At 35.8% G+C, this 15,831-nt stretch overlaps 1 protein-coding gene across 1 annotated transcript in view; it reads left to right on the top strand.

The window, feature by feature from the left end:
- The window catches only part of LOC149801693 (uncharacterized), a 102,330-nt gene that overhangs the window by 5,574 nt on the left and 80,925 nt on the right, over nucleotides 1–15,831 (top strand). Inside the window, 4 exon segments of the mRNA XM_089956835.1 lie at nucleotides 2,174–9,140; nucleotides 10,317–10,364; nucleotides 11,444–11,525; nucleotides 15,261–15,487. Coding sequence (XP_089812961.1) covers nucleotides 2,174–9,140; nucleotides 10,317–10,364; nucleotides 11,444–11,525; nucleotides 15,261–15,487 — 7,324 coding nt within the window.

Here is a 15,831-nt window from a genome sequence, read left to right as displayed (position 1 = left end):
GGTTCACAACGTAACTGTGCTCAAGTTATTGGGGGAGAAATGTAGCAGTAATTGAGGAAATTCCAATGTAACCAAAGTCTTTAAGCAAAACACCTTAAAGCTGGCTTAGCCCAACAAAACCAAAATAGTGTATTGCCTCTGACAGGCACCAGTAGGTGAATGAGGAAGTCTTTGGATTATTTAATGATCAGGATTTCTACATATATTTATTATTAATTTTTTTTGCAAGACATTTATTTTATCTTTTTTTAATATTGATTTTATTTTAGATATTTTAGGGGTAAAAGCCATGTCTTAAGTTTGTTAATTTATTTTTAAGGCAATGCTGCTTAATATTGGACCATAGTTACCATTCTTAAATTGTTTGAAGCAAGTTTTATACGTTTGGTAAAAATAGTTGACAGTTGCTAGTATGCTAGTTGCTAGTTAAAGTGCTTGAAACATTGGTCCTTTATGTGTTATCACATGTATTGTGCCTAATTGTATGGCATTTCATATACTCAATATTACTACTCACATTATGTTTTAAATTTAGATTTTATACTTTTAGCTTTTAATTTAAAAATACTGCATAATGTTTCTCTACAGAAACACTTCCATATTTTCATTAGGAAGAGTGCAGAAACCCATGGCCTTAAACCCCTTCTCCGAACCTGTGAATTATAAATTCAGTTTGGTCTGAAGAGCATTTAACTTTATGAACCACAAATTTAAGCTTCTTTCTCTAAATAGAACTTTTAAAGATCTTGGATGACTATGAGCAGCAGTCTATTGCATATTAATTATGCCTTTACATTTGGAAAGAATTTTGATCAGACAATAAAATAAATAAAATAGGTAAAACTGAATAATTATAACATTTGGGAAATGTTTCAACATGTTCTTCGAGTACTACACAAGCCTACTTAGTGAAATGGTCAACAGTTAAGTTATTTAAGCCATGTGAGCAATTGTAGATGTACTTGGGCCTCTTGCTTAGGTCTTACTTATGACAACATGGTTAGACTGCTATCACTTGCCCAGCTGAGATGGGGCGACCGGTGGCCAAGTGGTCTAAGGCACTTGCCTTTACAGTTCACTGACATCTCATCTGTGTCAGTGTGTCTTTCGAGTCGCGGGCTCAGCCATTGTGTGTATGTGAGATAGCTTGCCAGTAGCTATCCATGTGTAGCTGGTCCTTTCGGGTGTTTTCCTGGGTTCTTCCTCCACCAGACATACTGGCTGCCATATATAATTTATCAGGTGCTGAAAAATGGTGTTAAACCCGCAAAACCACAAACCCAGCTGAGATAACTGTGATGACAGCAGTGACCTTGTTGTCAGCATGAAAGATTCTGCATCAAGTATTTGTGTTTTTCAAGTCTGATGCATATATATTATTAGCATAGCAATGCTATCTTGATTGCTAGATTGACTTGTTAGCATCAGAGTGTCACATCTCATCATGATCTGGATTTTTTAATGCTGACAAGATATGATCTCGCAGTCAAGATCATGTTACTTTGATATTTTTGTTATATATCTATCAATTTTCAGATATTTGAATATGTATGTAACTGAAAAACAAAAGAAATTGCTAAACATTTTAATCTTTTTTAAATATGAACTTCATCTTAAATAATAAACGATTATATTTTGATTAGCTGATACGTGCATTAGGATTCCACTTTAAAATTTTGTGTTAAAATGTTTTTGAAAGCTATATTCTGTATTGGTGTGTAGAACAGTTGTTCTTCTGTATGTATTGCTTATTAATATTCACATTTAAGTTTGGTCGAGTTTTTCATAGTTTATGCTAGTATTTTTATGTATATGTCCTTGGTCTTGAATGCATACATTAAAAATCTTGTGTCCTGTATCCAGAAGGTTTTATGTACCCATATATTGATAGAGTAAGTTAATTTAGTGAAAGTATATACACCATATATGTTAATTTCTGTGTGTGAAATTAGTCCAAAACCGTTTGTTGAATTGCACAGAAACATTTTAGACATTGGCATACAGTGAACATATTTGTAGTAACAGCTTGATGATTTTCTTGAGTTAGCCTATCTCCGTTTTAGCATTCATGCATGTATCGATTTTGCCAGCATTATTGTTCTTTTTTACTTCTATCAATCATTCAAGCCATGGAGAGGGACACATTTTAACTTTTTAGTTGTCTGTCTTTCAGAACAATTATGAGGCAGAGTCAAAGATGAAAAGGGTTTGCACATCACCAGCTTTGAGAATTACTGTAGCTACAGAGACACAAGTAAAATTGCAGCCAGATAAGGACAATATTGCTTCCCTTGACAGTCATGAAAGAAGATCATATAAGGAAGGAAATGTAGGCTTTCAGACCGCAGGTGGGGAAAAGATTTCCATGAGCAAATCTGCTTTAATGAAGGCTGAGAAGTTACTAATAGAATCTGTTGTGGACATACCAGCATCGGCCTGTAAAGATGAACTAATGATATATGATGAAGAATGGACTGAGGACAACGTTGCAAAACCTCATTGGGATGAGGAAAGTTCTTTGATTGCTCTCACAGAGGATAAAGACATAAAGAAGAGAGCTATTAATGGCACAAATGATCTACAATCAAAAGAATTGACAATCACGAATTATGAGCTAGAAGTTAGTCAGCTTGCAGTACCAAGAATATCAGAATCTCTGGAACTGGGAGAATTAGAGCTAGGATCCGATGGTGACAAGATTAAAATATTGCAGAAAGGTTCTGACTTTGTCCATGATGACGAATCAAAAGAAGGATCACAATCGTCCCTTGATGAAATTAGTTTGCCGAGAATGTTAGGATCATTCTCAGATATGCCAGTGAAAGGTTTTAAATCAGCAAGTGGAAAGGACATATCCCTAAATAAAAAAAATGTAGAAAAGGCTGAAAAGCTTCTAATGGACAGGTGGGAAGATAATGAAGAAAAAGAAAGTGTTTTGATGAATTTGTATAATTATTCAACGTCAAAAATGTCTATGCCATTTAAAGCAATATGTGCAGGAACAGAGGCCTTCAAAAATGCACAAAGAGCGCTTTCTTCATCATCTTGTAAAGGGTTGCCAATGAAGAGAAAGAACTATCAGGTGAAAAGTATTGCAAATGGAAAATTATTAAAGGAGATGGAGTCCTCAGCAGAAAGTCGGATCATAACAGTAGATAAGGATTCCGTTTACAGAGCTCAGAAATTGTTGTCTGTTGAGAAGGTGCAAGTTTCACATGGAAGGAATAATAGCCAAATTTCTGTTGGAGTTGATGCAGTTCTTAAGGCTCAGAAATTGCTTTTAGAACAATATCCTCAAGATCTGCAATATGAAGTGGATCAGACTGCAGAAAAAACCAAATCAGAAACTTCACCTGATGACCTTGTTCGTGAATGCATGTTTGATGAGTTATCTTGCATAGATGGTCTCCAGAATAACCCAAGATCTGCCAAAAAGACTGCCAATTTATGTAAAGGAGATGTAGGGAATGTTACAAAAGTTGATGAATCAACAGGATTTTCTAAAGCAGATGGAAAAGCTACTACTCAGGGTGTGACATTAATAGACAAAACAGAAAGTCTTCGTTCTGATGTAGAAACTGTCAGACATAGTGTTTCAGAGTCCCATACTCCTAAGACCTTGCTGGAAATAATGTCAGAAAGATACCAAAGTTCTTTTTTGCCCACTTCAGACCAGCCAGTTGGTTTCTGCACAGCTGGTGGCAAGAAGCTGGCAATGAGTGATGCCTCTTTGTTTAAGGCAGCACAACTTTTTAGTGATTCAATTAGTGAAACAACATCTGAATTACCTATGGATAATACAGATGAGCAAAGAGAGTCTGTTACATTTCATACAGTTTATAGTATGGAACGTTCATGTGAAAAAACTAAACTTGTTAATGTAACCAAAGTTCCTGATGGTGGAAGGGACAAAATATCTGTGTCAGCTGCAGAAGATGTACATTTTCTGAATGAATGCATGGGATTTCAGTCAGCTAGTGGGAAGAAACTTGCAGCAAATGAAATGGCCCATTCCAAAACTAGAAATCTTATTAAGGAAGATGGAGTTGTTGCAGAGTCAATGAGTGTTAATGTGCCAAGCACAGGTCAGTTTGTTGTGTTTTCTACAGCTGGTGGGAAAAGACTAGCAGCAAGTGAAGCTGCTGTTTCCAAGGCCAAGACTCTCCTCAGTGATGTTCCAAGTGGTGAAATAGTTTCTGACTTATCAAGTATCACAGCACTGAATATTTCAGAGTCAGCAGATTTGTTAACGATGCCATTTCTGAACTCTGTGTCCTGTACAGGTGATGGTGACAGAAAGCAAGATGGTGACAGAAGTGATGGTGTTGATAATATACTAGAGGAGTTACTTAGCTCGAGAAGCATAGTAAATGAATCTGGTGATAGATTTAAGTGTAACACATCATTTCATTCATTCTCATCAGGCAGGAATGTACCACAAGGTTTTCGACCATTTAAACCACCAAGAAAGATTGCTCCTACTGCGGCAGAGGTGGAGAAGAAAAGCTCCAATTCTCTTGTTGAAAAATCTCATGTAACAACCAGTTGTGACTTAAGAAATGAGAGTACTGATGTCTCAGCCTGTATCAGAAATGCTGTATCAATGGAAAACTCTGATCTTGGCAAGAACGAGTGTCATAGAAGCGCAAGAAATCTTACACCTGTTGCTAATGACATTTCAGCCTCAAAGTTAGTCTTAATGATGAATACTGAAAAGCCAAGATCAGATACTACTGTAATGGATGCAAAGGATGGAGAAATAACAATAAGCAAGGATACTGAAAAACACATCTGTGAAGAGGACAAGAAAAGCAATGATAATTTAATGGATCAGATCTTTGCTGATGAATTTGAGTCATCACAGATGTTTAGTCCAAGACCTGCAAAAGTAATTACACATTTGAGAAAAGAGTTAGAATCCCTTCCTTGGCAGAGTGAAGGGTATGATAATCACATTAAAGATGTTCATTTTCATTCAGAACAGCGTTCCTCTAGCAAGGAAATGAACTCAGCGGTGGTGGATATGAAGCCAGAAGATTTTGATGCAGATATGAATGATCCAGAGGAATATTTGTCAGATGTGGATTTGGAATGTCTTCAGACAGGAACAGATGGTCAGGTGTCACAGTCTGTATTGGAACAAAAAACTGGTCCTCATAAACTTCCCAAAAGCACCTGGACAAAATGTTTAATGTGTAAGGCAGTCGGAGCCAACTCTGTTTTACAATCAGATACATTAGGTGAGGTACTCTGCTCTGATTGTAGCAATGAAACAAATCACATGAAAGGAACAGAGAGTTTGGACACAGAATGGAGCAAAGATATATCACTGAATACATTATCAGATAATGATGCAGTGCCTATATTTGTTACCAATAAAACTTCAGTTTCCACAAGTATTTTAAATTCCAATGTTCTTGTGGAAGATTCAAATTTATTTTCTCAGACTTTAGGTTCAGAAACCCAGGATAGAAAGAACGTAGATATAAAACTGCAGAACAGTGCCACCTTGAACAATAAAAACCTTACAGTAGTGCATAATCATAGTGTGATTTCATCCCATGTTCAAAAACCAAATAAGGCTGTTATCCATAACCAATGTCCGCATGAGGTTTTGACCCAGATTCCTGCTAAGAATGAGCTTAAAGCTTTTGATCAAAATCAGAATGAGGCAGTGATCCATGTGAAAAATGAGAACAAGGCTATGACCCATATTCACAGAGATATTGAAACTGTATGTCAAAGGAATACTGAGGGTAGGTTACAAATGAATGCTGATGACCACCACCTTGAATCAGATTTGTTGGAATCATTCTTTGAGAGTCAGTTTGATTTCACTGATGCAGACCTAACTCGTGAGTCCTCAGTAGCAAATGTTTCATTGAATACAAATTTTGGTAAGACGTCTAAGTTAGACTCTTGCATAAGCAACACTGTCTTTTCTGAACATAGCCAAGATATTACTGTATGCATTACCTCAAATGAGTCACCTGCCATTTTGAGTAAAGACCAATCATCTGCTGCTCATCAGTTACCAAGTGAAAGAAATCTGTGTGCTGTTACCTTTATGGACATTGAATCCAACATAAATCTGCAAAGTGGAGAAGGATTGCTCTTCACTAATGGGGAACTTTGCATATCAGAGGATACCATGGCACATGCCAAGCTAATTTATGATTCCTCTGAGTTGCAAAGGGGAAATGGATCCTTCTTTCAAACTGCAAGTGGTAGGGACGTGGATGTGTCCAAGAAAGCCTCATCATATGCAGATCAGATCCTTGATTCCTCAGGGCTCCAGCATGAAAATGAATTTCTGTTAAAAACTGCTGGTGGCAAGACTATTTGTGTTTCTGAAAAATCTGTGTCACATATGAAGCAAACTGTTAATTCAGCTGAGATTCAAAGCAGAAATAATTCCGTATTTGCTTGTGGTAAAAATGTTAATGTATCAGACAAGACCTTTTTGCAAGCTAAAAATGTCATTGGTTCCTCAAAGCTGAATAGTGAAAACGGGTCTTTAATTGAAACTGCAAGTGGCAGAGATTTTAGTATTTCAGAAAAAGCTCTGACACATACTAAAGATATCCTGGATTCTTCAGATCTGTTAAGTGGAAATGGATCTCTTTTTAAAACAGCAGGTGTTTCAAAAAAAGTCACATCACATGCAAGACAAACTCAGAATTCCTCAGATCTGCAAGGAGAAAATAAATCAAATGTCAGAAATGATAGTCACAAAGATGCTGATGTGGAGAATGTTTTTTCACATGCCAGGCTGATTTTTAATGTCAAAGAAATGCAGAATGGAAGTGGGTCTTTCTTTGAGACTGCTGATGATAAATCTTATGCTAGACAAACTCTTGAATTGACAGATCTGCAAAATAAAGGGGGGTCACTCTTTCAGACTGCAGGGGGCAAGTCTGTAAGTATATCATCAAAAGCCTTGTCCCATGCAAAGCAAATTCTTGATTCCTCAAACATCGAGAATGAAAATATATCAGCATTTAAGACTACAGGTAGCAAATCGGTTTGTTTATCAGAGGATATTTCATCAAATGCAGGACAAAATGTCAGTTTCAGGGAATCACCTTTTAAAATTGCTGATGAAAAATCTGTTAGTGTATCAGAGAAAGCCACTGATCTAGAAAGTAAAGGTCTCTTTAAGACTACAGTTGGAAAATCTGTTAATGTATCTGAAAGAAGATTGTCACGTGCAAGTCAATTACAAAATGGAGGGGAATCTTTGTTTATTACTGCTGGTCGAAAATCTGTCACTGTTTCAGAGAAAGCTTTAATACATGCCAAAAAATTACATGTACTTGATTCCTCAGAACAGCAATATGGAGTTAAGTCTAATTTTAACATTGCTAGTGGAACATCTGCTAATGCATTAAAGAAAGACTTGCTACAGTGTGAAGAAACTGTTGATTCAGGAGACGTTTCAAGTGTAGGTCAGCATCTTTTCATGACTGCAAATGTCAAGTCTGTCACCCTGTCAGCAAATACCTTATTACATGCCAAACAAATCCTTGATTCCTCAAGCATGGAACATGAAGATGCATCTGCCATTAAGACTGCAGATACCATATCCGCTAAGGTATCTAATAAAACCTCATTTCCAGCAGGAAGGACATGCGATTCCAGTGGTTCTCATTTATTAACTGTAGGTGAAAAATCTGTTAGCACAACAGAGAAAGCTTTGTTACAGGCAAGGCAAATCCATGATACCTTAGACAAGCAAATTGGAAGTGGACCATATTTTAAGATTGCTGTTGGAGGATCTGTTGATATGTCAAGTAAAGTTTTGTCCCTTGCAAAACAAAGTCTTGATTCTTCAGATCTGCAAATAGAAAGTGGATCTTTTTTCCAGACTGCTGGTGGAAAATCTGTTGGTGTGTCAGATAAATCCCTAGCTCAGGCAAAGAAAAATCTTAATTTCTCAGATCTGCAAAGTGAAAGTGGAACTTTTTTAAAGACTGCTGGTGGAAAATCTGTGAGTTTGTCAGAGAAGGGCTTTGCATATGCAAAGGAATCCCTTGAATCCTCAGACTTGCAAGATGGCCATGAATCTCTGTTTAGGACTGCTGGTCATAAATCTGTCAATGTATCAGAGAAATCTTTATTACAAGTCAGGCAAAAGTTTGATTCTTCATTTCTGCGATGTGGTATGGAAAGTGGAAAATCAATTATTGTATCTGAGAAAGATGTGCTACAGGCTAGGCAAACTCCTGATTCCACAGACTTGCAAAATGAGAGAGAATCTCTATTCAAAACTGGTGTTGGTGTGTCTGTCACTGTGTCAGAGACATCCCTGATACAAACAAGACAGGCCCATGAATCTTTAGGTTTGCAAAGTGAAAGTGGATCTCTTTTCAAGACTGCTGGTGGAAAATCTGTAAGTATAACAGATAAAGCTTTGACTTATGCAAGACAGACTCTTGATTCCTCAAATTGGCAAAGTGAAGGTGGATCACTCTTTAAAACCGCTGGTGGAAAATCATTGGGTGTTTCAGATAAAGCTTTGTTACTAGCAAAACAAACTCTTGATTCTCCAGATGTGCAGTGTGAAAATTCTCTCTTCAAGACAGCCAGTGGAAAGTCTGTCAGTGTATCAGATAAAGTTTTGTTACAAGCCAGGCAAGTTCTTGATTCTTCATATTTGCAGAGTAACATTGGAACTCTTTTTAAAACTGCTGGTGGCCAGCCTGTGAATGTTTCAGAAAAAAACATGTCACATGCCAAACAGACTCTTAGTTCTTCTCTGTCAGATGAAGTTTCAGACAGTGACTCAAGATCACACTTACTGAAGGATAAATCTGCAGGAATATGTTCCGATGAAGTTTGTGTCCCCCAAGAATATCTTGATTCTTTAGCACAGATGAAAGAAAACTTGAATGCTAATTTATTGAAGAGAAAGCAGGAGGCTTTGGACACTGTAAAAAATGAGGATATTTTGAGTGGTGGTATAATTGACACAGGAAAGACAGGCACAAGATTTACAAAAAAAGAAGACTCGTGCAGCCTTAACAGACCTTTTAGGTTGGATGGTAATGAAGAAATTGTGGCTGAAGGTTTTGAAAAGCAACCAAGAAAAAGGATTTGCATTGAAGACAGCATTCATTCCACAATCTCTGACAAAAGGGGTAATTTGTTTCTTCATTTATTTGTCTTTCTCCATTCACAATTTTGATCCCCCCCATGTCCTAGTGGTTAGAGTGTCTGCTTCAGATGCGGGAAGTCGCTGATTCAAACCCCAGCCGAGTTATACCAGAGACTTAAAAAATTGTACTAACAGTTGCCTTGCTAGGCACTCAGTTTTAAGAGGTTAGTGTTAGGACTGGTTGGCCTGGTTTCAGGGTAATGTGACTGGGTGGGACATAATGCCACATGGCTGCAGCATGATGCCCCAGTATTAGACATCACTATAAACTGCCACACTGCAGACATGATAGCAGTATGACTGAAACATTGTTAATGCTATGTTATAAATCCGAATAACACACACACACACATGCTAGGAAGAGCAATGTACATGAAAAGTACACTTGACTTTCATAATAACTGAAATCAGAACATTACCATATATACCTACTTATAAAGTCTGGTCCAGCTGCAAAGCACTCCATCACTAGGAAGAGTGATATACGTGAAAAGCTGAGTTGAATTTCATAATTGTAATTAGACTGGAAAAGAAAACCACAGAAATAAAAAATGTATCACCTCATAGACTATTATATGATTCAGCAGCAAATCAAGGTCTGTGTTGTTTGTTCTACTAATTACCCCAATTAATTACTCCAAACAAACTGCATAGATCTAGATCAAATGGTGCATTATGTGACAGCAGATCTTGCTTGCTGCAGTTTGCAGTTGGACCTGACTTTAAAGTTGGTGTATAAAATAATTGAATTTACTAAATATGCTATAAACTGTACTGTAAAATACATATTCATTTACATAGCCAGTAATTTAAACACAGCATATTTAAGGAGAAAGTTTTGATAAGGGAGATAAATCCTAAAAAGCATATGGTATTGTGTTTATATAAAATGAACTTTACATATTCATGTTTGATTTCCATGTTGCTAGGAAGAACATTGGAATAATTATTATATTATGAATGAGTCATTCAATGAAAGTGAGATGGTGCTTATTTTCCTAGAAACATTTTGTATATAACTTGAGTTTCCTTAAGTTGTAGTTAAGGTTATGAATTTGAATTTAGGTTTATATAATAGTGTAATCTGCTATTAGAATAGTTTGATACATTATGAATGTTTTTACATATTCAGTAGTTGCCAAATTTGCTTTGCTTGCAGAAAATGACAGAATGTTGTCATGCAAACTTCAAGTTTCAACACCAGAAGGTTTGTATATTTCTGTAAATTTATATTTCTTACTCTCCTTGCTATTCGTCTGTCTCTGGTTCTTTTCCTCCCTTTCTTATTTCCATGTCCCTCATGGCAGCTAAATTATCCTCACAAATCACTTTAGTAATATTGTCAAGAGTAGTCAAATAACAACTATAATTATTTAGACTTCCTGGAAGACAGATTCTTTCTGCATAATCGATTCTCTGGATAAACTATAAGATCTGTATGGCCAATTTGCTTGTTCACTATATGGATGTTTCATGTACTTGCTTTTTTTTTGGTTCCATTGTACAGCATATTTGTGTATTATGGATATTTGTAGTATACATTCAGTAGAACTTTGTTGGTTGAAATTTTTTGTATAAAAAACTGTAGGTTGGTGTAACCATAACTAGTTTTAACAACATAAACATTTATTTTAATGCTCTTTGCATCTTCCAAAGCATTTGGATAAACATAACATTTGTTTTAAAAGAAATATGGCATAAAAAGTTTTTAATTGCATTGTGTGAATTGATTTTTTTACTTAATAAATCAGCCCTTTTTATTGTCTTGTGACAGTTTTTACTTAAGGCATGATATAGCAGTCCCTTTGTTTGACATCAGTCAGAGATCAAGGTCTCATGGCAGTTTTACTTTAATTTTTATTTGGCTGGTGGGGGAGTGAATACACTTTTTATCATGTTTCTTTGGACAGATATCAGATGTTGAACCAGATCCATGGGTGGGCATGGGGCGCCCCTGGGGAAGGTGATTGAAATATCAGTATTCAAATCATGTGATAATTTGTTTTTCTTTTTATGTGAGGTATATTGCTAACATCGGAATGAATTGGGTTTATCATCTGTTTCCTTAGATGGATTGTAATTAGATTTGATTCATTAAAGATACAAATCTGTAGAAATTGGTGTGAAAAAGGAAAAAGATCAAAAGTCATAGAGGTCATTTTATGGTGTGTCACTAAGGCCTCAGCAGTATCATTGCAGATGAGACTATTTTTGTTATCAGTTCACGAGTTTTATACAGCATCTTGGTGTTCAATTCAAGGTGTACAGTTGAGTGTACAATTTCAGGTGTACTCTTGGATCGGAGATGTGCATCCATGCATGGCCTGAAGCCAGTCTACAGCAAGCAGCATGTTCAGGATCTTGACAAGTAAGGAATACTAAATGTGTAATAAAAGATGGTTGGTTCTTGATTTTATTCCTAGACCTTCACATTGACCGTAAAGTTCTTTATTTATCAGTGTTGGATCTCATTTGAAAGATTATGCTGAAAAGATGTTCGTGATATGGCAGAGTTTGTTCATCAGTCTGAATTCGATAAGGTGTGCATATAACAATTTGTTACAATTAGGTCTAGAATATTTTTGGGATAATGCTTTTTTATGCTTTCATTTGTCCTAGATGCTGTTATTTTCTACCATGGATAGGCCCAGTTTGGCTGAGTGGTCTAAAGCGCTTGCCTTTACTGATCACTGCCATCACACTTCTGTTCATGTGGGTTCATGTCTAGAGCTCAACCTGTGTATTTGAGAAAGCTGCCAGTAGCTTCTTATGCATCACTGATTCTTCCCAGGGTTTTCCCTGGATTTTCTTCCACCAGTTATTCTGGCTGCCATGTATTCTCTTAAGCCTGAAACAACCACAACAATTTCCACCTTATGACAATACAGCTCTCCCTCATTATAACGTGGTTGTTGGGATCCATGACATTGACCAGATGATAATAATAATAATAATAATTTTCGTAATACTTTGTTTTCAGAGGGTTCAACTCATTTAGTTCAAAGTTTTAGCTAATCTCAGTATCATACAACATTCTGTATATCTCCTTAATGTTTATAAAAGAAAGAATGAGCATATTAATTACAAGTTAAGGTCTGACAAATAGTTAAAATGTGCAGTGTTTATACCTGTACATCAATGTAACATCTTCTTAGTTGATTTATACACACACACGAAAAAAGGAGAAACTGTTGAAATATTTGGTGAGAGACATTATATGTTTAGATAGTTGAAACAGCCTGATGAAAGACAACAAGATTGTTAGCCTGCTTTTGTTTATGTGGATTCTGATTCCATTCAGAAGATTCTGTATATGTTAATGTCTTTTTCAAAGCATTAGTTCTTAGTCTTGGTAGTTTTAAACACGTTTGATACGGATCTCAAAGGGTACACAGAGGCAATATTCCAGGCTTTGAAGAACCTTATCATTCAGGTAAAGATGTGTTAACTTTTAAAGAGCTTTTAAAACTAAAATACATCTATGATATGAAATTCTTTTGTCCAAAGTGAGCCAGTTTAAGTACTTAAACATGTTGGGAAATGGTGTCATTGGACAGTTCTAGCTGTACATTTCTTAAAGTATAATTATACAATTAATGTTTGTTCCTGTGCATGAGCCCTATTATGTAACTGTTACTGTAGTCAATAATAGGAAATATGCAAGTTGAATAGAATAGAATAGTTTCCTTGCATACACCTCTCCCTCGATAACTCGCGCACAACGGGGTCCACAAACATGCACCACACTATATGCGAGGCGCGAGTTACCGAGGGACCTTTAAAAATTGAAAAAAATTGAAAAAAAATAGCTTTGACATCGCGAAAACTGTGGTGGGGGGAGCGGCGTTAGGGAACTGGGCTGTTTAATGACTGAATCCTCATTTTACAATCATGTCGATAATAATTTTTAATAATGTGCTTTTTCTAATGAAGTTGTTCATTATTCTGTTTAAATAACTTTTTTTCTTTAAAATATTCAACATATGAAAGATCGCTCCAACTGGTTTGAACAAACATCACGTGTACGCAAAAAATCTGTGTATTACGTCACTGCTTTTTGTTTTCTTGATGAGTCTGGTTCCCTTAGTAGTGTTTAATAGTATCTTGCCAAATCGGTAGTCCATAATTTGGGAATTAGGTTAATTGTTGATACACCACCAAACAAGATTCCTTTTTTTTCAAAAGCACGCGACATTTATTTCGTGACACATCTACGTCGAAACTCAATTTTTTATTGTTCAGTTATTACAATGTTAATGTCGTGATTTCAATGGAAGTAATAATGAAATTTCTTATCATCTCTGAGGATATCTTTAAATGCCAGTTCAAGAATTCTCTGAAACTTGCTTGCCCACAATGGTCCGTATCTCTGAAATCAAGCTTTATGTTTTACAAAGTATTCATTTTGCTTGGCTGCCTTGTTATCTTTGAATACAGTTATGAAAGAGTCATTTAATTTAAGGTAGTTTCTGTTACATACACAATAATGTTTATTACAGTGTTCGATTGATCAAATGAAGTGAGTTCACCCGACATAGGACTGAGGCCACTAGATTTTAAGTTAGTCTGATTTTTGTGCCTTTTAACTTTTCTTTTATTCCACCTCCTTTTTTTATTCAAAAGACATAATTAATGCGATAATACAGAGAAGGCCAGCTTTTAATTAGTACAACAATACAACAAATACTTCCGCAAGTCAGTTATCAAAACACAGTTGGCACTTAATTAGGTTCTCAGAGAAACGCTAGCGGACATAGCTGTTATGGTAGATTGACACATTTTACATTTAATTACAAGAGGACACATTGCATTTATGACAATTACACTTAAAAGGAACTAAAAAATGGAACTAGAACACAAATTTCAATTGATAAAAAAATTATTTAATTTTTATTTATTTATTAAAGCACTACCTCCGCTTTTTGTAAGTGATATTTTCATTGATCAGAATTTCCTTACATATCGTTAATTGCGGTGTACTAGGAATGTCGTTTGGAAAGAAAATGTAAAAAAATTGTATGAGCTATTTTTAAATTTGATATTTCATAGTGTTGATTAAAATTTCCAGGTTCTATCTACCGTTTTCAACGACAAAATGAGCGATACATCAAAGTTTCCATTCAGAATTTTGATTGCGATTTTTCTTCAAGTTCAACAAATAGGGATACATTTTTGGGGTATTTTCGGGTTTAAAAAATGGGATCCATGCCTGACACCGGGTTATAAGTAGGTTAGCGAGTTATCAGGGCACGAGTTATCGAGGAGTGGTGTACAATGGTAGATATTTCTTTAGTCTTTTCAGTAGTGTTAGTTCAGAAGCAACAATTCCTCAGACTTGATCTGTGTGATGATTTCAAGGCAGTTTATCTTTCTTGACACTGTTTACTGATTTGATTGCACTGCTGCTGTTCTTGGATTGTACTTTTGTATTTTGACCTGATGTGTGAAATGTTATGTACCAGACCGCATTATAGTGAGGTCTGCATTTTATACCTAACCTTTGTGAGATATGCATTTTATACCTAACCTTGGTGAGATCTGCATTTTATGCCTAACCTTTGTGGATATGCATTTTATACCTAACGTTAGTGAGATCTGCATTTTATACCTAACCTTAGTGAGATCTGCATTTTGTACCTAACCTATGTGAGATAAGCATTTTATACCTTACCTTTGTGAGATTTGCAATTTATATCTAACCTTTGTGAGATATGCATTTTATACCTAACCAGGATATATTAAGAATAGTGTAAAATACCAGACCATGGTATTTATGGAATTGTTCAGTTTTTAAATAACAGTATTTTCAAAAGGAAATATATGGAACACTATGCTTTAGGTTGTTTTCTTTCAACTCAATCATATTGTTATACATTGGTATGATTTTGGTCATGGGGTCCATAGTGGTGCAGTGTGTAGCAGAATCACATTATAACAAGGGAGAGCTTTACTTTTTTGAGCTTTTATTTCATTTCAACAGATTTTAGATGTATCATGTTAAAAACATCAGAAGTGATCATTCCAGTGAAAGGTTAATATGAAGGTAACTGATGAAGTTTATTTTTCGACTTATTTTTTTTAAACAAACCTTTTATTTGTCTAGGTATTCTGGATCAAGTTTAGATGTTAATAAAGATCAGGCAACCTTGAATGTTGGGCAAAAGAACAGCTTCAAAACACCTTACAAATCCTGTTCCAATGCAACAGCAATAACCTGTTCAGATGCCAATGTGTTAAAGTCAGAGGTCAAAATTTCTGCTCCTGTGTTTAGAACAAATGTCCAGCAACAGATCAAGAAAGAAAATGTCTCTCACTTGTCCATACAGAGAGGTAGAAGAAAAATTTGGTCTAGCATATCTAGAATTAAAAAAAAAATTGTTGTCTCACATGCATAAACATAGTGAGATTTAGCAGTCACCTTCTTGCCAGCTGTGGTTGCATCATCATTGTTGTTAGCAAATGTTAAAGTTTTGTGTTATAGTTTTTGAAAGTCATATGCTTTATACACTCAGAAGTTGAACCCAACTTTAAACAACATAGACACAGATCTGCAGATGTATCATATACTGGCTGATCAGGGTCTGTGATATTTGTTCTGTTGATTACTCCTAACAAACTGCATAGATCCAGATCCGCCAGCACGTGATTGCAGATATGGGTCTGTGCAGTTTGCA

The sequence above is a fragment of the Sinohyriopsis cumingii genome, chromosome 4, assembly GCF_028554795.1.
Source record: "Sinohyriopsis cumingii isolate HCF-2022 chromosome 4, ASM2855479v2, whole genome shotgun sequence".
Taxonomy (NCBI): Eukaryota; Metazoa; Mollusca; class Bivalvia; order Unionida; family Unionidae; genus Sinohyriopsis; species Sinohyriopsis cumingii.
This window is presented reverse-complemented; position numbering and strand designations above follow the sequence as displayed.